This window comes from Herpailurus yagouaroundi, unplaced genomic scaffold (assembly GCF_014898765.1).
Source record: "Herpailurus yagouaroundi ecotype Mexico unplaced genomic scaffold, PumYag 140, whole genome shotgun sequence".
In the NCBI taxonomy this organism is placed as follows: Eukaryota; Metazoa; Chordata; class Mammalia; order Carnivora; family Felidae; genus Herpailurus; species Herpailurus yagouaroundi.
Genome location: NW_024412395.1, coordinates 50,834,932 through 50,858,159, shown reverse-complemented (window position 1 = coordinate 50,858,159; position 23,228 = coordinate 50,834,932). Strand labels below are relative to the sequence as shown.

At 37.9% G+C, this 23,228-nt stretch overlaps 1 protein-coding gene across 4 annotated transcripts; it reads right to left on the bottom strand.

Annotated features, from left to right (window-relative positions):
* Nucleotides 1-74: 74 nt before the first annotated feature.
* Nucleotides 75-22,607, bottom strand: BBS5 (Bardet-Biedl syndrome 5). Of its 4 annotated transcripts, none has more exons than XM_040475309.1 (12): nt 22,450-22,604; nt 20,310-20,392; nt 17,060-17,125; nt 16,363-16,412; nt 16,104-16,231; nt 12,960-13,095; nt 10,205-10,300; nt 7,490-7,552; nt 5,604-5,738; nt 1,611-1,694; nt 644-667; nt 75-489 (listed from the first exon to the last, which is right to left on the bottom strand). In XM_040475309.1, the coding sequence occupies exons 1-12, from the start codon at nt 22,506-22,508 to the stop codon at nt 388-390; spliced, it is 1,026 nt and encodes a 341-aa protein (XP_040331243.1). In that variant the 5' UTR covers nt 22,509-22,604; the 3' UTR covers nt 75-387. The 4 variants fall into 4 exon arrangements, with proteins under 4 accessions (XP_040331243.1, XP_040331244.1, XP_040331246.1 ...); XM_040475310.1 differs by having other exon boundaries at nt 22,354-22,466; XM_040475312.1 differs by lacking the exon at nt 5,604-5,738 and having other exon boundaries at nt 22,450-22,607.
* Between the last annotated feature and the right edge of the window lie 621 nt (nt 22,608-23,228).

The following is a 23,228-nucleotide window of genomic DNA, read 5'->3' as shown; positions in this document are numbered from 1 at the left end:
ATTAAAAAAGCAGTATTTTGATAACTCCATAAGAATAATCTTATTGTTTTAAATAATGCTTTCAAAACATTAAATGGTGCTGCATAAGTTCTTTATTAACCCAACAAGATACAGTCTTTTAATATCTGCAGACTAATAATTTACAAGCATTAGATACAAAATAAACATATTTACAAACCAGATATGTGATGATTACAATTTTAAATATAATTTTTAGAAGAGAGGCAATAAAATCTTAGATAAATGAGTTTTTCCTTAATCATTAAAAAAACCCTCTTTCTTAAAAGCTTTTTCTGTAAATGTAAAAACTATTCCATGCCTTATAGCAGGCGACTAGTATCTTTAATCTTGAGATATCTTTAAATAGAAATCCAGCTCAACTCAAGATCAACTCATCACTTCCCAAAGTCCCTGTAGGGTGAATCCATCCTTCAATTTCTCTATCGCAAGCCCCAGTTCTTCTGAAAATACAGGTTCACGATCTTGTTGCTTTTTGTGAGATAAGAGGATGAGATGGGAATGAAGAAGGTGGGCAAGGAAGAGGAAAAAAAAACAAAAAATAGGATTCACATAAGTTTTGTGAATACTAAATGTTAGAATACAGAAAGTTTTTTTTCATATACTATAGGTAAAATGTCCTTACCTTATTGCCATCAGCAAAATAAGCCTATAAGACAAAGAAAATAATATTTCACATACTCAACATGTAATAGGTGAGTGGACTAAGAAATAGGTAATTCATTTATAAAACAACTGTGTAACTACATATATTTCACATTCTGTTTCATTCTGTCTAATGCTCTTGTCATCTATCTTTACTATGCTAGCAGCAGATTTAATTTGCCAATCATTAGTAGTGACTACAAGCTTTAAGCTCCAAAAAATGTGCTTTGTAATTACTGCATAATTAGCATTGTTAACCTGAAAGGAGATAAAAAGAATGACTTAAAAGCTATAAAATTTTATCCCTACTTTTGGTTTAGAAGAAGATGCTGGCCAAACAAAACAAAGCAATCAGTGCTTCAATGTATTAGCTAATGCATACATTTGAGGTAGTAGTAGTTTATAATTAAATATTTTACACGAATTTCACACTTGTTTAAAAATACTTGTTCCCAGAGAGGTATACTAGTCAGATTTATACACCACCATATATAGAAAGCATTATTATTATTCTGGCTATGAAAGCTAAATAATACAAATTTGCAACAGAAAAGTTCATTGTTCAAATATCCTTTTTACAGTAATACGCCAATAAATCAAAGGGAAGTCCATCTCATAAAGACTAATTATGAAAAGTATAGATTTTTAAATTAATTTAATTAACTAGCATGTTCTATTATTCTTAGGTATGAAAAATCTTTTGCAGATCTGAAATCCTCCGAATAATTGTGTTCTCAAACTATTTCCCAGTTTGGTAACTTAAAGGTAATTTCAAAGAACAAGTTCCTAACTTAAAGAAAAAATTGCTTTCCAATTCATATGTAAGATAACTCTCAAAAAGTCTCACGTTCTATGGTGTTTTACATACTTAAGCCATTACTTAATTAAACATGACTCAGATTTTAAAAATCATAAGATTTTCAGTAGCTCGTCTTCATCATGCTCACCACAAAAGCGTCCGTGTGATCATCAGAGTCTATTTCTACATCATCTTGAATCTGTTCAACTGTCAGAGCTTCAAGGGGCTGTGGCTAAAAATCAGCAGATGTTAAAATGCATCAAAGAGGTAATAGTAATTCAACAAATAATTTTAGTAAAATGTGCTGTGAGAATTGTAAATACTTGTAAAAGGATAAAACAGTTGCAAACTACTCAATTCTTAGAAAAATCACTGCATAGTTTATATTCTGTTTATTTACTTGTGTGTGTGTGTGTGTGTGTGTGTGTGTGTGTGTGTGTGAGAGAGAGAGAGAGAGAGAGGAGAGAGAGCAGGGGAGGGGCAAAGAAAGAGGAAGACAGAAAATCCTAAGCAGCTCTGCACTGCCAGCAGCCTGAAGCATGGCTCAAACTCGTGTGCTGTGAGATCATGATCTTAGCTGAAATCAAGAGTCAGAGGCTTAACCAACTGAGCCACCCAGCTACATGATAATTTATATTCTATTAAAATTACCTTGAGTAATCAGTTAAACATCAAGGTTTTAAATATGAAGTCAATATCATCAAAAATATTAAAATGGCAAATTTACACATACTTAATATGATACTTAGAGATATCCTTAAAGAAAAAACCTCTCATTGGACTTTATCTGATTTTCTTTCACATGGTTTAAAAAAAACTAAGTTCGGATAACAGCAAATTTTCAATTTTCCTTAAAACTGAAATGGTCATTAAACAGAATTTGTGAAAAGTAAAAGAACTATGATTTGCACGGACTATTCTAATGGTAAAGCGAAATAAAATATGGTACTGATATTCATTTTTCAAATGTTTTAGTATCTTTGGTGTGTTAGGCACTATGCTAGTACTACCAAGGGTAAAAAGTTCCTGTCCTTACAAAAGGTCTGTAATCTCGTGGGAAGGGAGCAATAGATAAAACACAATTACAAATAATTAAATACTAGGTTGAAACATATGAAATTGCCATTTTTACTAGTCAAAAATGGTCAAAGATTAATATCATATGGTTCAACCAATGAAAAGTAGCTGTAACAAATGCAATTTATCTATTATAATAAAAATGTATATAGACAGCATGACTTCTGGCTTGTGAATCCCAGCAATTTTCATGAAGAAAAAAGTGGCATATAAGGTAGGCCTTTTGGGATGAAGACGGCTTCCATAGGTAGGGTTAGGGGAAAGGGTATTCCTGGCAGAGGGGACCAGCATCAACAAAGGTGAGAAACCACAGGATGTGGCTGAAGAATGATGAATAATCCAGCATGGTCAGAATATAAGAGTCCCATGAGACAGAAGAAGCTAGCAGGGCTACTGTATTGAGCAACCTCAAAGGAGCATCATTCACACTACATTTACCAGGTTCTTATAGTTGGGCAGTGCACAGGCTGTACAACCAGATACTGTGGCTGTGCAGATAAGGTAGGAAATGTAGACTGGTGTCTACTGAAATTCTTTAATACCAGCCCAAAGAATTTAGACTTTATCTATACTCTAGGTAATTGGTGGGAGGGGTGTGTAGGGTAGAAGTGTATTACTTGACAAGAGCGACCTGATTCTTTGAGGACAGCCTGAATGTTTCAAACACATTCACAGTTGTGTAACTGTGTATAAGTAACTTAACCTAGCTAAGCCTCAATCTCCTTAACTGTGAGATAAGGATAATAATACTATACTTCAGAGTACTGTTGGGAGGATTAAATGAAATGATGCATATAAAGTTCTTAGAGCAGTGAATTGGAACAGTAGGTGTTCAATGCAGCCATTCAGCATCTATGAATATTCACTAAGAGCCTATTATGTGTTAGTTCTGATTGCTGGAGATACAGTGGTTAAAGAAAATAGATGAAAATCCCTGACTGCATGGAGATTATTTACAATGAAGACTGATGAGTGGTACCAAAAATAAAAGAAGCAAGCAAGCCAGCAAGCAAGGATAAGGGACAAAAAAATGACAGAGGCTGCTGTTTTAGATGGTAGTCAGGGAAGACCTCCCTGAAGAGGTGGCTTTTGAGTAGGGGCTTAACACAAGATGATAAGAGTGAGTCATTATGGCTGGCTATTATTATGCACTGTGGATCAAAAAAGAAGAAAAGAGAAGAAATGAAAAGCAGAGAATTTGTAGGAGAATTAACAGACTGAGTGCCCCTCATATGCCACGCATTTCATGGACATGATCAATAACTTTGTGAGAGAGATTATCTTCATTTTATAATGAGAAAATTGTACTTCAAATTTGCCTAGAATCACAAATAAATGGTGAGATGGGGATTAAAGTCAGGTTTGCCAGGTTCCAAGGAACATGCTTGTTCCACAACATTATTCTGGAAGGAAAAGTCATAACAGTAATTGTGGTGTGATAGGGATAGGAAAAGGGAGGAGGCTGTATGATTGACTGAATGCATGAAATAAGACAATCAGAAAAACAAAAAAGGAAATCTCAGCTTTTGAGCACGGCTGACTTTGACTAATGCTAAAAATAAACAAATAGGTCCATCAGTAGGGTGGTGCTTTTGAGAAAAATGATAGCATTTTAGGTATGCCAAGTTTGAGGTATTCAATCAAGTCCCAGGGTAGCTTAGAGACTTGGAAAATTATTTATTTACTTAAATTACTCAGATAAACTTTTAAATGAGAAATTCAATTTATGTTATTTGGAACACTCATTTATGTGAATATCTTCATAAATATTTGGAGGCTTGGCAAGATGAGAGAACGTGTCGAGGTCGGAACAAAAGATGTGAGAGTCGTGTACAGCAGTGTACGTGGACGGAACTGGAGGACGGCTGACATTGCTGAGCAATGTACGGAGAAGGCCGAGTGAAAGGGAGAATGCCGAAGGAAGGGCAGAGTGGGAGGAAAACAGAAAATGATGGTTAAGGAGATGAAATACATGAACGTATGTATAATGCAGTCAGCAACCCACAGAGAAGTTTCAGCTGGAAGGGAGGGGGCTATATATACAGAGTATTATAGGGAGAGAAAAAAACGGCGTGCAAGGAGTGCTACCAGGCAACAAAGGCCTGGCTGAAGTCGGAGGGTGTGGATTTGAACTTAGCTGTCCGGCCCTACTTGATCTTCTCTGCTCACGCACTGTAGTCCAAGAGCAGAAGAGACAGGTAATGTATATGCTTTGTGATATGGCTCAACATGCCGAGTGCCAGCAGGGACACTACTGACAGTGGGTGGCAAGGGCACCAGTAACAGTGTAAGGTGAGGGCCTGAGCAAAATAACAGATAGCAAGGGCACCTGTGAGAAGACTAGTCAGTGAGGGCACCAGAGACAGAACCTCTGGCAAGGGTCCCACTGACAGAGCAGACAGTGAGGACATCGCCGATGTAGTGGCTGGTGAGGACACCAGTGACAGACCAGATGACAAGGGTCCCAGTTGGAGAGGCTGAAGAATAAAGCCAAAGGAGAGTTCATGTACCTGGAGAGCAGGGTGGGTTTGGGGGCAAAAGCCAGAAATCATACAGAAAGCAAAAAGCAGACATTTGGACAGGATACTCAAAATACTTCCTAACTGGTATGTCAGAGGCACTGATGAATAGGGAACGGACCTGGCCCTACTGATGGAGTAGACTCCTGGAGTTGCTATATGGTGGGGCTCTGTGAGAAAAGCATTGTATCTGTAAGGCCTGTAAGGTTTGCCCAAATGCTAAGGGGAGGTAGAAGTGGAATAAAAACCAAACAGCGTGAGAGACTGAAGTCTTTCCACATCATAGAAGCCTTGCACATGGACGCTTCTCTGAATAAACCTCTCACCTAGAAGGGCAGGAATGACGATGGAGCAGCCAGTGGACAGACAGGTGGATAGCTGCAAATTTGTGATGGCTGAGGGGGTCATGCTCACTGAGCAGTCTGTACATTCATCGTTTTAAACAAAGTTCAAAATTAAATTGTACACATGTATTTATGTCTGAATTTTATAGATGTGTAAAAGCAATTCAGCATACTCTGTATTTTACATACTGAACTAATTACCTTTTCTTCCATCTCATAATCCACTCCAAATATAGGACTGGCAGAATAGACTTTGTGAAGTGAATTGATTTCCTTAACTGATTCTTGTAGTTTTTCCACAGGATCTATTTTAAAGCCAAGAACATATCCTCCACTCTGTACAAAAAAAAAAAAAAAAAAAAAAGAAAAGAAAAAACAAGCCTGGGAATGGTAATCACAGTATATGATAAACTATAATTCTAGTCTTTATTTCAGAGCACCATAGGTAAGCTGATTTTTTCATTTAAAATTTTTGTAATGAAAAATTGAAAGCACATACAAAAATAGAAGAAAGAGTACAATAAGCACGTATGTAGCCATCTCTAGTTTTGACAAGTAGCAATGTGTGGCCAACTCTGTTCCATATTTAACCTCCCTCTCCCCTAAATCTCCTCCTCTCACCCCTCAGGATTATTCTGAAGCATAGCCAGATATCACATCATTTCATCTATAAATATCAAAGATGATATTTTAAGATTAAAAAAAAATACACTGTATATTATGATGGCCAAGGGAACTAAGCTTTTCTTGAGCTAGACCTTGAAAAACAATAAACCGTATTAAAAGAAGAAAGGGAATGGCCTAGCTGAGGCTCTCTCCTTGAAGAATTAGGAAAGGAACCTGATCACGACAGATTGTTGTTGAAGAGTGTTAAAAAATTAAGTAGTGGTGGGGGGCGGGGGGTGGTGACTGGCTGGCTCACTCAGAGGAGCATGTGACTCTTGATCTTGGGGTTGGTTCAAGCCCCAAATGGGGTGTAGGGATTACTTTAAAAAAAAATCTTAAAAAACAATTAAGTAGCATTCTGTGAAAGGTGAGAGCATATACTTTTGGGTTCAAATTCTGTGTTTTACAACAAATTTACTATCTGATGCTGGGAAACATATTTTCCTTAATCTTTTAAGCCTCAGCTTTCTAACCATAAAACAGTTATCTAATTGTATTAAATAAAATAATGTACACATGACATTTGATACAGTTCCTGGAACATAGCAAGCACTCAGTAAATGGAAGCTACTAATCTGCAGGCCAAGGGGAAGGAGTGAGTAGACATTCATATTCAAACTTCGAATTTAGAAGAGCAGTGATTTTACAAGTAAATGTTTTATTTAAATGTATTTCTGCAAAGAACTGGCCTAATGGGACACAGCAATTATAATTAGATACCGTATAATCTCAGGGTGCATGTGTGTGTCTATTTGTATATATCTGTGTTTCCCAAGGACACTCTTGTGAATCAGTCAGACCTGAATCAAAATCTATCCCACCACTTACTAGTTGTGAGACTATGGGCAAGGTTCCTAACTTCTTTAAGCCTCGGATTCCTTGAGTGTAAAATGGGGAAAAAAATAGTAACTGTATCATAGGGTAGAGATTGAGATAATACATGAAAAGTACAGTGACTTAACTCTGTCATTAAGAACGATAATCATGGGGCACCTGGGTGGCTCAGTCAGTTGAGGGTCCAACTCTTGATTTTGGCTCAGGTCATGATCTCACGGTTTGCGAGATGGAGCTCTGTGTTGGGCTCAATGCTGACAGCTCAGAGCCTGCTTGGGGTTCTCTCTCTCCCCCTCTCTCTGCCCCTCCCACACACACTCTCTCTCAAAATAAATAAATAAACATAAAAAAATGATAATCATAATGATGATAATGGTTATGTCTGCCCAACAAAGAAACAAACATAAGCAAGGTTCTTCCTATGTGGACAATTACTGCATGATTTTAAACTTTTCATATAACTTCATGTTATAGCTAATATTCTTCTTGGATGTAAACCGGTTACTATAGAAATAAAACTAAAAATATAGACAGTCATATAGTTTAAAAAATCTATTAAAGAGTAATACAAATAGAAAATATCTTACCTGCTGAGAGCTTTCTATGACAAGAGCTAAACCAAATTTTGAATCTCTAATCTTTATTGAACGCTAGATGTAAAATGAAAAAAAAAATGTACGTTTTTACTATCTGATAGTAGTGATTCTTTAACACAAGTCTTTCAACTTCTACACAGCACTTTTCATAATCTAAAGAACAGAATTCTCCCTCTTTCCTGCATTACACTCCCACTGAGATCAAGTAAAATGAAAATGTTCATACTAGAAACAGGCAGCAAACTTGTTAGGTAATCAAAAGAGGAAATCTCTGAAATGTGCACAAAATTATCTGATTCAAATATCCCCACCCACCCCCCCAATCAGGGAGTCCACAACTTTTCTGAGTATTTGAAACCAAAGGCCAGCAACCTTTTAGTACTGGAGAGCCAGCATCTTTTGTGGTTTTTAAGGCTGGGTTAGTTTTTAAAAGTCACATGGATATGACTGTCCTAGTGACAGAGTGTGATGATATCAGATTGCAAGTTGTTTGGACCAGGCTGAATTCATTCCAAAGGCCATTTTTGGTAACTGTATTCTTAAATAACAAAAACTATCGTATTTGAAGAACAAAAAGCACAAGGTTGTTTACTACTCAGTAATTTTTTAGTATAATACAGATTAGGTCAGGCAAGCTAGAACATATATAAACGCATATAAAACAGCCATCAACAATACAAACACCAGTTTATCAAATACCTATGCAGATTCTGTCATATCTTCCCAGCCATGGTTATTAAATTCTTATACATCTTTAGATGGCTAGAAATCATTTTCTTCTTATCAGTTTTTACGATTTTCTGTTTAATGTGCTGGTTTTCTCCACCAGACTGACAACTCTTTGAAGGCAGGAACTGTGTGCTGCTTCATGGTGTTCACGACTATCTCTCTAGCACCTAGCACAGAGTAGGTGCTAAATATTTGTCACATTAACAATCAGATATTTTAAAGTAACTCAGAAATCAAACGATTTGGCAAAAGATAGGCTTGGGAACAGTTTACAAAGAACCATCCTTGTAAACTCAGAAGTCTTAAAAAATGACATTAAAAAATGACATTTTCCAGATATCACATACATTGTGTCTATTCAATAAATAGTTGTTAATGAAACTGCCTAGTCTTAAGACTTCTTATGTCCCACAATAAGGGTGATTACCATAGGCAAATCACACAGGATTTTCATTAACTATTTTTACGTTCCATCTAATTTGCACTAGAGTCCTATACGTAATTTCCTTATGTAAATGAAATTCTTCAGTTTATTGGAATTTACTATCTGTTTCACTGAATCACATACTTAGCAGAAGATATAAAAAGAACCGCCTTTACTCTCAAAACGACTGGTCTCAGATGTAGTTAGTTCTTATTCTGGATTTTAACAGCTTTTTTTTTTCTTTTTTTTTTAATTTTTTTTTCAACCTTTATTTATTTTTGGGACAGAGAGAGTCAGAGCATGAACGGGGGAGGGGCAGAGAGAGAGGGAGACACAGAATCGGAAACAGGCTCCAGGCTCTGAGCCATCAAGCCCAGAGCCTGACGCGGGGCTCAAACTCCCAGACCGCGAGATCGTGACCTGGCTGAAGTCGGACGCTTAACCGACTGCGCCACCCAGGCGCCCCGGATTTTAACAGCTTTAATTGAACTTAAGCTAAAATCATTATCACTAAAAACAATCTTGATTCCTTTCACCAAACCTGTAGTATGAATCTAGCTTGTATTAATGCTGTTTCTGTAAACAGTGAAAACAGTTCATTCACAGAATTAAAGACTTCATTCTGCCTTTAAAAGCAGAAAGTGTGTGGGGCGCCTGGGTGGCGCAGTCGGTTAAGCGTCCGACTTCAGCCAGGTCACGATCTCGCGGTCCGTGAGTTCCGTGAGTTCGAGCCCCGCGTCAGGCTCTGGGCTGATGGCTCAGAGCCTGGAGCCTGTTTCCGATTCTGTGTCTCCCTCTCTCTCTGCCCCTCCCCCGTTCATGCTCTGTCTCTCTCTGTCCCAAAAATAAATAAACGTTAAAAAAAAATTTAAAAAAAAAAGCAGAAAGTGTGAAGAGAGCCAAAACAAAGTATGTGGAGCAGTATGCTTAAGACTTGCAAAGAACCACTATACATCTACCTCATGAAAAGGTTATGGAGAACTTTAGTAGCTAACAACACTCTCTGACTGGAACCTAAGAAAGGCACATCTTAAAAAAAAAGAAAGAAAGAAAGAAAGACACATCTTAATCTGTATGGTAACTACTAAAAATTTGAAAATCCTGCATATATCTCTCTTAATAGCAAGTTGATAACGCTGGGGTTGAATGTAAGTACTGTTGCGTCTTTTCTATGCTGAAATTGTAAATTCTCAACATTTTAAAAGTCTGCTCTTAGCTACACTGTTGCCACTTAAAAAGAGGGAGATAGAGGGGCACCTGGGCGGCTCAGTTGGTTAAAGCCCTTGACTCTTGGTTTAGGCTCAGGTCATGATCTCACGGTTCGAGCCCCACGTCAGGTTCTGCACTGATAGTGTGGAGCCTGCTTGGGATTCTCTCTCTTTCCCTCTCTCTCTGCCCCTCATCTGTGCACTCTCTCTTTCTCTCAAAATAAACAAACTTGGGGGGGGGGGGGGGAAGAGGGAGATAGAATTCATCTAATTCTGAAAGTTCCATTAACTACTGAACAGAAATAATCTACATTAAAACAAGGTCACCAAAATGCATGCACTTACAATTTGCAGATATGGTATGCTGACGTTAAAACTGTCATTCATATTTGCATGCCACACAATTCTCACATTGGTAATAAAGAAGGTTCCTAAATTTCCCTGTGAAAGATGAGAGATACATCAATGATCATTTGTTTGAATACTTACTCTTGATTTTCTAAACACCAGAGTAATTCTGATTATCACAGTAAGAGAGAATACCAGAATTGAGTATCATGGAGTATTAATGACTTCATTATTCACTGAATCGAAGTACAACCAGATGACTGAAAGCCTGGATTCTGGAGTTAGGCTCTAATCATTATGCCATCAGCACCTACCAGTTGCCTGAGCACGGGCAGATTTGTTTTTGGTGCATTGTATCAAATATAAAATGGAGATTTGATTAAATAACCCCTATAAAGTCCTTATCACAATGTATAGCACATAGTAAGCATTCTACAAGTGTTACATCTTATTAGGACTGTTGTTCAAAACCTGGAGTAAGTTAAGACAAGGGAACTGTGGTAAGAGAGACAAAACACATGTGATAACCCCCATTAGTCCATAAGAGTTATTTTATAGCTCTTCAATGTTAACTATAAATCAAACTGTTTTCCAATTACATGGCCCTTCAACAAAATTACTTCAGGACGATAGCTAAAAAAATCTTTAATACCTAATAGCATGGCACCAAAATTAGCTGCCTCTACCATTTATCTATATCATTATCCACCTTTACCTTTACCTTCTCTCCACCATATACTCCCAGAGGAATTTATTTTATATTTTGAGGTTGGGCATAAAACATTAACTCACAAATCCAAAATCTAAAAAGCCCTCTTCTGGGATAAGCAGGTTTGAAACATCAGAAAAGGCCACTTATTGGGACACCTGGGTGGCTCATTCGGTCGAGTGTCTGACTCTTGGTTTCGGCTCAGGTCGTGATCTCACCACTTCATGGGTTCGAGCTCTGCATCAGGATCTGCTCTGGCATCACAGAGCCTGCTTGGGATTCTCTCTATCCCTCTCTCTCTGCCCCTCCTCCCACACACACTGTCTCTGTCTCTCTCAAAATAAATAAATTAATTAAAAAAAAAGACCACTTATTTCTCAATTATCATTGTTAATAAACATATATATAAGTATATATACTTCCCTCATCCACTCTCATTTTGCAAGAAATTGTTATACAAAAAATTTCAGCCTCCTTACTACTGGTGCACATCCCATTAAACTATACTAAGTCTGAGTTTAGAAGGAGTAATTATTTATGTCATTCTTTCCTCTCATTTTAGAAGAACAGAACAACTTGCAAAATTCCTAAGGATTTTTTAAAAGAATAGGAGGGCATATTTTATTTTATTATTTTTCAATAAACATAAGTTAGGTTACAATAACATCCATATTTTCAATAAAATATTTCTGATAATCCTGAACATCTTAATTAATTAATTTAAAATGCCAGGTGTGGTGCTAGATGGTAAGGATCTAACTGAACAGAGTAATTCCACCCCTACTTTATAAAGCCTACAATCTAATGTGAGGGTATAGACAAGCTCTGTATTTTAGAGCAGGAATAATTTGAGGTGGCAATTAAGTACAGACTGCATAGGCAACACAAAAGGAAGGTTTCAGAAAGTGACATCTAAGCTATTACCTAAAGCAGGGGTTTGTAAACTACAGTCTGTGGGACAAATCTGTCTTGCTGCTTCATTTTGTATGGCCTAGAAGCCAAGAATAATTTTTACATTTTTAAATGGCTGGAAAAAAGTCAAAACAATAATTCATGACACATGGATACTGTATGAAATTCAAATTTCAGTGTCCATAATAAAGTTTTATTGAAACACAGCCATGCTCACTTGTTTACAAGTTGCCTATGGCTGGTTTCCTAGTACAATGGCAAGTCTGAGAAGTTATGACAGAAACAGTATGTCCTGCAAAGCCTAAAATATTTACCATCTGGCCCTTCAGAGTAAAAAGTTTGCTGATTCCTGATGAGTATTTATTCAGATGGAAAGCTGTCTATATACTATAGAACGATTATCAGAGTTTAAAACTAGAAATTAATTGTAATTTAAATTTATGATTCAATGTTTAGCAAAGAGCTTTTCCTTCAAATGCTATAGCTTTAATCCAGTGGTTATCAGTCTAATCTAGGTTATAACACACACAAAGGCTGGAAACTATTCTTAGTAAGAGACAAATTTTTCTCTAGAAATTGGTTTGTTACTTATTCCAACTATTTGTTGCTTGTATGTTTCAACTGGTCTTAACTGCAGGAGCAAATGAGAAGTTACAATAATAGATGTAGGAATCACCAAATGAGTTATATGTTTAATTCCATAGAGACCAAATTAAAAGGCTTCCATGACTGTCCACCCATGGCTCTCCTCCATCAGCATAAGTTATCAAGAATTGGAGGGTAGTACAGCATAGGGGGAAGAAGATAGCTCTCAGACGAACTAGATGTGTGAGGTCATTTAATTTGAGGGGCCTGAGTAGTTAATTTATAAGTGAATGGAGACTGAACTAGATAATCTCCAAGGTCTACTCCAACTGTAAATTCTACATAGAACAAATGCTGCTAAACTAAAAAGAGCACAAAACCATGAAAATATGAAAATCGGAATATTATTTTATATTGAGAGCTAATGCTAACTTATCAGATGTAATGCTTATTTTAAGAGTTAAATGAACATACAAACTCAATGATAAATGGAAAAGTAATTACAAAGCACTGACCCAAAAGGTTCATTAGCTTTTTGCACAATACCTGATCACTGGATAAATTCCATACTCCATTGATTTTATCATATACATGTTCTTGTGGTAATAATCTTAGTTGCTTGTTTTGAATTAATGCACTTCTCAGTTTAAAATCACGATACATTTTAGAAGTTTCATATGCTCTATAAAAAAGAACAAACAAAGACTAAACCACCCTGAAAATGTGGTTTTCCTAAGTTATGTTTACCTACCTACCAAAATATATAGTTGTTAATACTTTATGTACATCACTCAAGTAATTATTATAATAAATTTAAAAATTTGCTTTTCAGTAAGTTTTGGTGATCAGTCTTTTAGTCTTTATCATTTTGGTATAGGATTTATAAATGTTTATTTATTTTAAAAATAAACAGGTTTATTTTTATATGTCTAATTTTTAAGACAGCACATATCATACAGCACAAATGAAAGGAAACAGATTTTCCCTCTAAGCTGAAAAACAATGCTTACCTATAATAGACATGGAAATTCTTTTCCCTATCAAACAAAATGCTTCCTTCCATTTCTCTGTTTTAGTCAAAGGCACCATTATTCTTTGGACACAAACAGGAGTCCAATTACTTTTCTCATTGCAACCTGAGAACATTATGATCACATCCACCTCCATACAGAAAATTGGAATGAATGTGTACCAACTCCAAAAGGGACCACAGGACAGTGTGTATCTGTGTGCGAGTGTGTGTGTGTTTTATATATATATATAAAATCCCTTTGTTTTTTTCTCCATGCTTTCCTATTGATAACTAATAAATAATTTTCTTCTGTATTTCTGTAATATAATTATTCTGTAAATCTGTATTTATTATTAGTTTTGATTAGTTTCATTATACCTATTTGGATCACATTTGATTGTTACTTCTAATTTTACTCCACAAAATTATAGGCTAATTTACTCATTTAATAAAACTAAAGGGTTTTCTTAGCCTGAGTAACTTTAGAAGTTATTGACATAAATCATAATACTCATTATCAAACTTATGGTTTTTACTTTAATTAATCTAACATATAAGTCGTGAAAGAGGAGGGGTGCCTGGGTGGCTCAGTTGGATGAGCATCCAACTTTGGCTCAGGTCACAATCCCACGGTTTGTGAGTGAGTGCCCCACAAACATGCTCAAACTCTGCTGTCAGCGCAGAGTCCATTTTGGATCCTCTGCCCCCTCTCTCTCTGCCCCTCCCCTGCTCACCCTTGCTCTCTCAAAAATAAATAAACATTTAAAAAATTGTGAAAGAGGAGGATTTGAGCATTTGCCTATAAATCTTAATTTCCTTTAGTGCTATAATCATCCATGTTTAACCAGTGGAAAAAATGGAAACTATGCTGTGAGTTATTTGTGGGGGAACTCTTATTTTTTAATATTGAAGAAAGCAGTTTCTATGCTTCCTTCAAACTGCTTTTCGTATTACATCTCTAAGTAAAGTGAAATAAAGAGCTAAGGTTTAGGTATATGTCCAACAGAACTGGGAATTAGGCATATACGTCCAACAGAATTTGAAAAATATTTAAAATAGCTAAAAAGCAGAAAAGACCCAAATGTCTATGATTTGTGAGTAAACAAAATATATCCGTACAATGTAATACTATTTAGTTATAAGGAGTGAAGTCCTGATACATGCTACAACATGGATGAATGCTGAAAACATTATATAAGTTAAATACGTCAGATATAAAAGGGCACTATATTGTAAGTCCGTTTATATTAAATGTCTCAAATAGGCAAATCCATAGAGACAGAAGTAAAACAGTGGTTTTTACAGTGGTAAAACAGGGGCTATGAGAAGAAAGGAATGGGGAGTGACATACGGACTACAGTGTTATAAGGGTTTCTTTCTAGGGTAACAGAAATATTCTGAACTGGGTAATGATGGTGGTTGTACAATCTTGTGAAATACTAAAACTATCAAACTGTAAACTTTAAAATGGTAGATTTTATGCTATATGAATTATATCTCAAAAAATCTAAATTATGTAAAAATCTAATCATTATGTAGATTAAAAAATTGAGGAGCCTGGGTGGCTCAGTTGGTTGAATGTCCAACTTCAGCTCAGGTCGTGATCTCATGGTTCATGGGTTCTAGCCTCGCATTGGGCTCTGTGCCAACAGCTTGGAGCCTGGAACCTGCTTTGGATCCTGTGTCTCCCTCTCTCTCTGCTCCTCCCCTGCTCGTGCTCTGTCTCTCTGTCTCTCTCTCTCTCAAAAATAAATAAACATTAAAAAAATATTTTTTTAAAAAGAGTTAACATAGTGAAAAGAATTTAGCAAATAATAAAACCAAAACAACCACATACACACAAGAAAAACAACAATAAAACTCTTTAGGGAAAACACCCAGAATGCCTTCTACTGCTAGAAAAACAATCTTTTTTTAAATTTTTTTTTTCAACGTTTATTTATTTATTTGGGACAGAGAGAGACAGAGCATGAACGGGGGAGGGGCAGAGAAAGAGGGAGACACAGAATCGGAAACAGGCTCCAGGCTCTGAGCCATCAGCCCAGAGCCTGACGCGGGGCTCGAACTCACGGACCGCGAGATCATGACCTGACTGAAGTCGGACGCTTAACCGACTGCGCCACCCAGGCACCCCGAAAAACAATCTTTTTAATTCATTAACTGAATTATCCAACTTGGTTATCTAAATTGAATGAACTCTCTATTTCACTGTCACTTCCTTGGTAGCTAATTTAATAGAATCTTCAGTAGAATTTCTTTTTTTTAATATTTTATTTATTTTTGAGAGAGAGAGAGAGAGAGAAAGCAAGCAGGGAAGGGCAGAGACAGAGAGAGACGAGGACTCTAAAGCAGGCTCCAGGCTCTGAGCTGTCAGCACAGAGCCTGATGCAGGGTTTGAACCCATGAGCTGGAAGATCATGACCTGAGCTGAAGTTGGATGCTTAACTGACTGAGCCGCCCCTTCAGTAGAATTTTTTTTTTTTTTGAATTTTCAGTAGTCTTATGTATTTTATAAATACTTAAAAGTGCTTATTAAATTATAACGCAGTATGTTCTTCTATATATCCTCAGGATACTGTAATTTCTTGAGCTTGCAGGAAGATAAACTTTATCCTCTAAACCTCTATATCATAGAATTGCCTTAAAATTATTCAATAATCCATAAAGTATTACCATACCTGTGTACTGCAATCACAGAAGTAAAAAGTCTAGGACTTCCAGGAACCAGATTTGTAAATATAAACTCAAAACGAGTACTGTTACATTTTGTTAGTATATAAAGAGCTTCACTTTGGCCTCGTAATTTCTGTAAGAACAAATTTATTTAAAAGTTCAGACTTTAGGAACAACTCTCATTTACAGTGAAAACAAAGTCCAACCTCAAAATAGTTAATGTTTCTTCAGTACATACATTTCAATAAGATTGTTCAGACTTACAGAGTTAGCAGTCCTTGTTGTAATGTTCAATATGCAGTTGTAACCGATAGCTAAAATTCAAGCAAAGAATTTCAAGAACATGATACAATCAACCGAGAGAAAAAAAAAAATTAAATATATATAAAATACTTTAAATCATTTCTACAAATTTAAGTTAAATAATTAAAAGAACTAGAATATCAATTCTGCCTCTTTGCACAAACAACGTTCACAGCATGGGAGAAAGGAAGTTTGCTTCTCTAAAACCTATATTGTATTATTCACTGAACAGCTTAGTACCACTACCTCAAGAGAAAAAGTCTCGCTGGATAATCTAAAATAGTTTTAAAAAATAAGTAAAACGAAATTTAACACAATGGAAGGTTGCACTTTTATTAGAATTTAGAATTTAGATCCCTCTTTTTTGGGATTAGTTTAAACAGGTCATAGCAAGTTGTCAAAGGTAAGTAAAGAACAAAAACAAAAGCGAAACCATTCAGTGTAAAAGCACTAATCTCATGTCCAAGAGACAAAATGGACAGACTGAAAAACATTTCTTTTGCATAATGATACAGTCTATACAGGGCTGCTCAAGTTTTTATCAATTTAAGTTTTCCACATATTTCATGGTACAGCTTTTTTGGTATCAAAAGCCACTGTGCAAGTTCACTTGACAAAGTATTTTTATTCTTTAATGTCATCTAACAAAAATACTCACAAAGATTGACTCTGGGTAATGCCAAAGAGTGCCAGATAATTCTTAAATTTGTTACTAAGAGTCTCCCTAAAAGCAAACAAACAAACAAAAATAGGTTACCTTATATAAGGACCCATTTTTGCAGCACAGAAAGAGGTAGACATAGAACTTCTGGCTCAGTATCAGCAGTAATCCTCACAGATATTTTCATACATTTAGCAACTGAATGTGTTTATTGTTCGTATCTATCCTATATAAAGTATACAGTGCATGATTTGGAATCCCAGAGAAACAAAATCTGACAGTTACAGAGGGGATACAGGTATCCAATGCCAATAGCTTGGTTTAACTCAGATTAAAAGAGAGAATTGGGTCTTGGTAGAAGTTGCTCTGGGAGGTCCCAGCAGGTCAAAAATGTACAAGTGAGAATGAGTATGGGATGGCATAATTACAAACTCATTCAGTGAAATCACCCTTCTCAAAGGACTTTCATATATACACTAATCCCTGCCACAGGAGTACTCTCTTAACAGTTCTCATTTATATAAGCCACACTTATATACCCATTTTTTTTTTTTTTGCTATAAACAAAATTTTTTTTGCTCATATGAAGTTATGGCCAGGCTAAAGTCTGCTTAAGGCTTTATGCTTTTCATTCCTAGCTTCAGACTGACATTCTTATACTGAAATATAGAGTTAGATAACTTCCTTTCTCAAAGTGTGTCTTATGAAATAGTCATCTCTATAAATGCTCTGAGGAAAAAAAGTCAAGTAAATCTGAGCATGGTAAACTATGTGTCTTACAGATTTAGAATGCAATTAGCATATTAGGATAGTTTTGAGATATCCTGAATAAAACTCCCTTAACTTTGTTTAACCCCAATATTTCTTCAACAAATTATAACCACAGAATTCTCTTGATGAGTAATCTATAGCCAGGTCATACTCTTTCCTCTTTGAAAACCCCTTCCCAAACACCAAAATATAACTGTCCCTGTTCTTCCTAATCTCCCAAACATTGAAATATGGCTGTTTCATTCTCATACAGCTTCAGTGTGCAAAGCTAATCTGATAATTTCACGTCAGGCTACTTACAGTTGAAATGGATTAAATAAATGTGCTAATCTTTTGGGGTATTTATAGTTTGGTGTTTTTTTTTTTTTTTTTTTAACGTTTATTTATTTTTGAGAGAGAGACAGAGCGCGAGTTGGGGAGGGGCAGAGAGAGTTGGAGACACAGAATCCAAAGCCTGAGCTCTCAGCACAGAGCCCAATGCAGGGCTTGAACTCACAAGCTGTGAGATCATGACCTGAGCTGAAGTCAGACACCTAACCGACTGAGCCACCCAGGCACCCGGGGGTATTTATAGTTTTAACATGAGTCTCCTGAACTTTGTAATGCCTTGATTTGGTCATTTTCAAACTGCTGGGAAGGAATGGATGGAGATGGCTAGAAGACAGGAATCCCCTTCTCTTTTTCTACCTTCTTATTAACCAGCAGCTCTGCACACTCCTGTAAAATGCCATTTTCTGGGGAATTGTTTCTGAGATGTGTACAAATACAGTTATTTTTATTAATAGGAAGATTTCAGGCACTATGATGGAGACTTCTGGCAGGGTGGTGTTTTGCCCTCTCTACTCTGAAGTGCTAGTATATGATTCTATACTTAATGAGCACTCAATGAATTAAAAAATGGTCTATTACCCATAGTCTTTGTTTGGACTGGTAGATGGACTGTCACATAAGAGTTCCTGCCAGTCTGTATGAGAACAACTAAACCTTCTCAGGGCTTCCTTAAGTTAATTCAGGTTTGTCAGGATCTAGCCATCTAGAGATTATTATCCCACCCTCAAAGGCACAAACTAAGACTTCTTATTTGCTGCGAAATCTTCATACCTCACTCTCACTTGGGCCTGGCTGACACTAGGAAGCATTTCATAAATGTGATCTAAGCAGTCTTTCAAGGATGGGCCCTTGCCACTGACAGGATGTGCCTATAGGCTGCTGGTTTGACAGGTTCCCTTCACAGGGAAGAAAGGACCACAATTAAACCTGCTGTTCACATACCACTCCAGAGCAGACCAGAAGAAAGACCCAAAGAGCAAGTGGCCACTTGAAAGGCTGCAGTGTTGGGGAGCCTGGGTGGCTCAGTCGGTTAAGCGTCCGATTTCGACTCAGGTCATGATCTCATGAGTTCGAGCCCTGCGTCGGGCTCTGTACTGACAGCTCAGAGCCTGGAGTCTGCTTCGGATTCTGTGTCTCCCTCTCCCTGCCCCTCCCCTGCTCATGCTCTCTCTCTCTGTCTCTCAAAAATAAACATTAAAAATTAAAAAAAAAAAAAAAAGGCTGCAGTGAGCATGTTCCGCCAATAAGGGTTACTGTTCAGTCTCTAGGATTTACTGCTCCTCCTTATCTGTTCTGCTAAGGGTTACTGTTCCTTCTCTAGGATTTACTGATCCTTCTTACCTGAATGAGGTCTGCTCATTCCCCCCCCCCACTTACTCTTCTCTTGAATAAGAGGTTTATGATCCATCTTCTTAAACCTCCTTTCCCCTAAAAAGCCTTTTCAGATATACTAAGCTGCCTACTCATCCCCTATTTTTTTTCTTAAACAACAGTAGTGACACTTATAAGACCTGGTCACTGGACTTGGCTCCATTACGGCTATATGAAGCCTGGGACTTTTCAAAGTTCAAGCCTTTGGGATTTGGTTTGGGGTGGGAAGGACTCTAGAGTCCAACTCTGGCTACTCCTCAGACATCTCACATGATTCTTCAGTGCTTAACCTACAAATAAACTTCACAATACAGCCCTAAATTTGTACTCCATATATTCATCTCCAGGTGTCAGTCTTGGGATATTGTGAGTTACTCTTGGAGTTCTTAAAAGGAAGCATGGCTCCAGATAGCAAAGCTATGACATACTTACTCTTTTTGTGGGGAGGCAGATTCAAAAGTCAGAACTATCCCATGCTCCTTACAGACAGGAATCCTGGAGTTTTAATAGTTATGTTGGAGAAAGCTGATTTCAAAACTGGGATTTATTGAAGGACCAAAGTTCTGAGGAAGAACCTGTATTCCCCGGGCTGCAGGTTTCATACCTATTCTTTCTTCTCTTTAAGTGTGACAAAAGTCTTATGTAGACTTAACTCTTTCACTTTCACAATTATATTTACACATAATGCTGTCTCACATCTTATTCTCCAGCTGATATGACTTATCATTTGTAAATCAAACCAGAAATATAAAAAAAAATTAGGAAATATACTCACCTCTATCCCCATTATTTCCTTTGGTGTCCTCAATTGAATCTAAACAATCAATAAGGGCTTCTCCAGGTCTTGTTTTCATTTGTCTGAGATAAATATCAAGGCTTTAATTTTATAGCTACAACTATACCCACTTACAATCTAGTTAGAGACAGAAGAGACATATGCAGATAAAACAGCCAACAGTATAAATGATACAGTACCAAATACTCGTGCATTTGAAAATAAGGTCTTAAGAACTTCTAGAACCTGGAGACTAGTGGGGCCTGGAGTGACCAGGGACATGCAAAGAAGTCAGAACTAGAATGAGAGGTAGGATTTGGAGAAATAAGAGAGGGAGAGAGTCCATGATTAAAGACCAGAAATAAAAAAATGATGAGGGAATGTGGGAAGATCGATCTGGCTGGAGAAGATCTATGTTAAGAGGTAGTGAAAAATGCATGCCACTACTTTTGAATGCTAGTCGGATAGATATGAGCCTTGTCCTGTGGATGACGGAAAACCTTCAGAGGTTTCTGAGTAGAGGAAAGGAGGTCAGGCAGTTATGGAAGGAACAAGCTAAAGCAAAGCATCGTTAGGACTTGGTAAACAATTAGATACAGGGAATAAAAGGAAATAGAGTGGAGTTTGCTAACTGACAGAATGCATCTAGAGTGTTCAAAAACAAAAACCTAGCAGAGTATGTGGTACAGCCTAACACATTCTCCATAGCGCTGGCTTAATTACCTATTGAAAATGCAAACATGATCATATATCTTCCCTGCTATCTTCCACATCATCCTACTGCCTAGAAAATGAAGTCCCAAATCCTCAGCTAAACATTTTATAGTCTGGCTACTCTACCTTTCTGATTGTTCCTCCGTCCTCTACCTGCCAATTCTGCCTTCTAGCCAATGACGTTTGTACTTCCAAGACTCTGCTCCTAATGTTTTATTCTTTTTTTTTTTTCCCCTGGAATACTCTCTTTCTGTCTACCTGATAAGGTCCTGCCCAACCTTCAGGGCTGAACTCAAATATTATTTCTTCTTTAACGTCTTCCCTAAGCAGAATGAACTATTCTGTATTCAGGATGGCACTTACCACGTTAAAAAAAAAAAAAAAAAGTTGTCTATGTGTATCTCCTGCACCAAAATGGGGGTGTGGGTATCATTATCCCTAGCTATCAGCACAGTAAGTAGCATATAGTAAGTATTTGATAACTATTTAATAAAGTGGAAATGTTCATGAAATGGACCTTTGTTTGGATTAAGAACCCTCCAAGAATAATAGAAAGTCATAGGATGTGAGCAATATGTAACTGTCGTTTATAATTTTATAAATTCCCTTCCCTCACAAGTTCTTAAAGGATCTAAGACCATGTTAGAATTAGAAGTTAATATTTCATTGGCTATCCAAGGTTTTGTTCATGATAAGGAATCATAAGAAGTGGCTAAGAAGCTTCATTCATATCATTAACCCAAGAACCTTAGCTTTACTGTTTTCCAACAGTTAATATCCCAATGGGCATTTTCCCCGGGGACTTTGGGTAGGCAGATACTATTTTCTCTTTAAGGCATGGAATTTAAAAAAACCCAAGGTTTCTGTTGAGAGGTTCCAAAAGGTAGCTCCTTCTTCCTATTGGTGATTTAAATGAACAATAAGATGGAAACTTATCATGGAAATAAAGTTTGCGTGGTTAGGAATTTTGGAAAATGCTTATTCCCCCCTCCCTTGTTTTACAGACGAAGAGGCTCAAGCTCAGAACGGTGAAGTCTAAGGGCCCACAATGTGTGTCGATATTCCAGGCTTAGTTTTAGAACCCTGGGCTCCTGAGTCCCTGCCGAACGTTCTTCCACCACACGAAACTGGCACCCCAAGCTCACTTGGGTATACCGGACGCCCAAGCCCTGGATGGTCCTGGACGTATTTCGGCTCAGCTTTCTGATAGGTGCCCGGGGTCAGGACGCGGCCACGGACCGCACTGGATTGAACCACCGTAATTCACATGCATTCCCGCAGTGGCGGAGCCAACCCGGGGTCTCCCGGGGAGCGGACCACAGGCGCAAACCTCCTCCCGCTCTCGCGAGGCCCGTGAGCTGTTGGGGCGCAGGCTCCTCCTGAAACCTCGCTGCGGCGCCCTCTACAGGCCCCGGGAGCGACTCACTGCGAGGAGACGTCGAAGCGGACATCCCGGTCCTCCCAAAGCGCGTCCAGCACCGACATGGTGACCGAGGCCCAACGCTGGCACTTTCGGCAGCAGCGGAGGCCGAGTGGCGTCTCACTGGTTCCAAGGCAACGGGTCGCCTGTGTCACGACGTCTACGGCGGGCGCCGAGAGCCAAGCTTCCTGAGGTAGGGTGCGCGCTTTCCCGGGCCTGTCGCGTCACTAAACGGATTTGTGCCTCCAGGCGAGATGGGGGAGGTTCAAAGAAACCAAGCTGGCTCCGGCCCAGGAGTGTGTGCTTGACCTCTGACTGACTTTCCTACCCTCCAAACACACATCCTTAAGCCATTCCACCGCCTTCCCCCATTTTGCTACAGTCAAGAAATTTAGACTTAAAACTCTTAATTTTTTACCTGGCCCCGCCTGATCAGGTCCTGCCCACCTGTCCGATCTTTTGCTACCCTCTCCTCATGCCTACCTTCCAGGGAGGCAGGGCTCCCTTTCCCTGCCTGGAACTCTCTTTCCCCAGATTTCTGCATAGTCTGCCCCCTGTCACTTAAGTCTCAGCTCAAACGTCAACTGAGGCGGTCCCTGATCTGTCACTGTACCCTGAGCACCCAGAGGACAAGACCTGATCTATCTAGTTCACTTTGAACAGTGCCTGGCACAGAGTAGGCACTCAATAAAAACTTTTGGAATGATTCAAACGCCTTCCTTTCCTCAACTTATGACAATTCTTTAATTCAGTAGTTTTCAAAGCGTGATCTGGAGATCCCCAGA

Excerpts from the sequence above, each read along its gene's own strand:
- BBS5 (XM_040475309.1), bottom strand. The coding sequence starts at position 22,508 with ATGTCGGTGCTGGACGCGCTTTGGGAGGACCGGGATGTCCGCTTCGAC. Across the intron at positions 7,553-10,204 it reads GCATACCATATCTGCAAATT|CGTTCAATAAAGATTAGAGA; the intron begins GTAAGTGCATGC and ends TTTTACATCTAG. Across the intron at positions 490-643 it reads ATTTTGCTGATGGCAATAAG|CAACAAGATCGTGAACCTGT; the intron begins GTAAGGACATTT and ends TCTCACAAAAAG.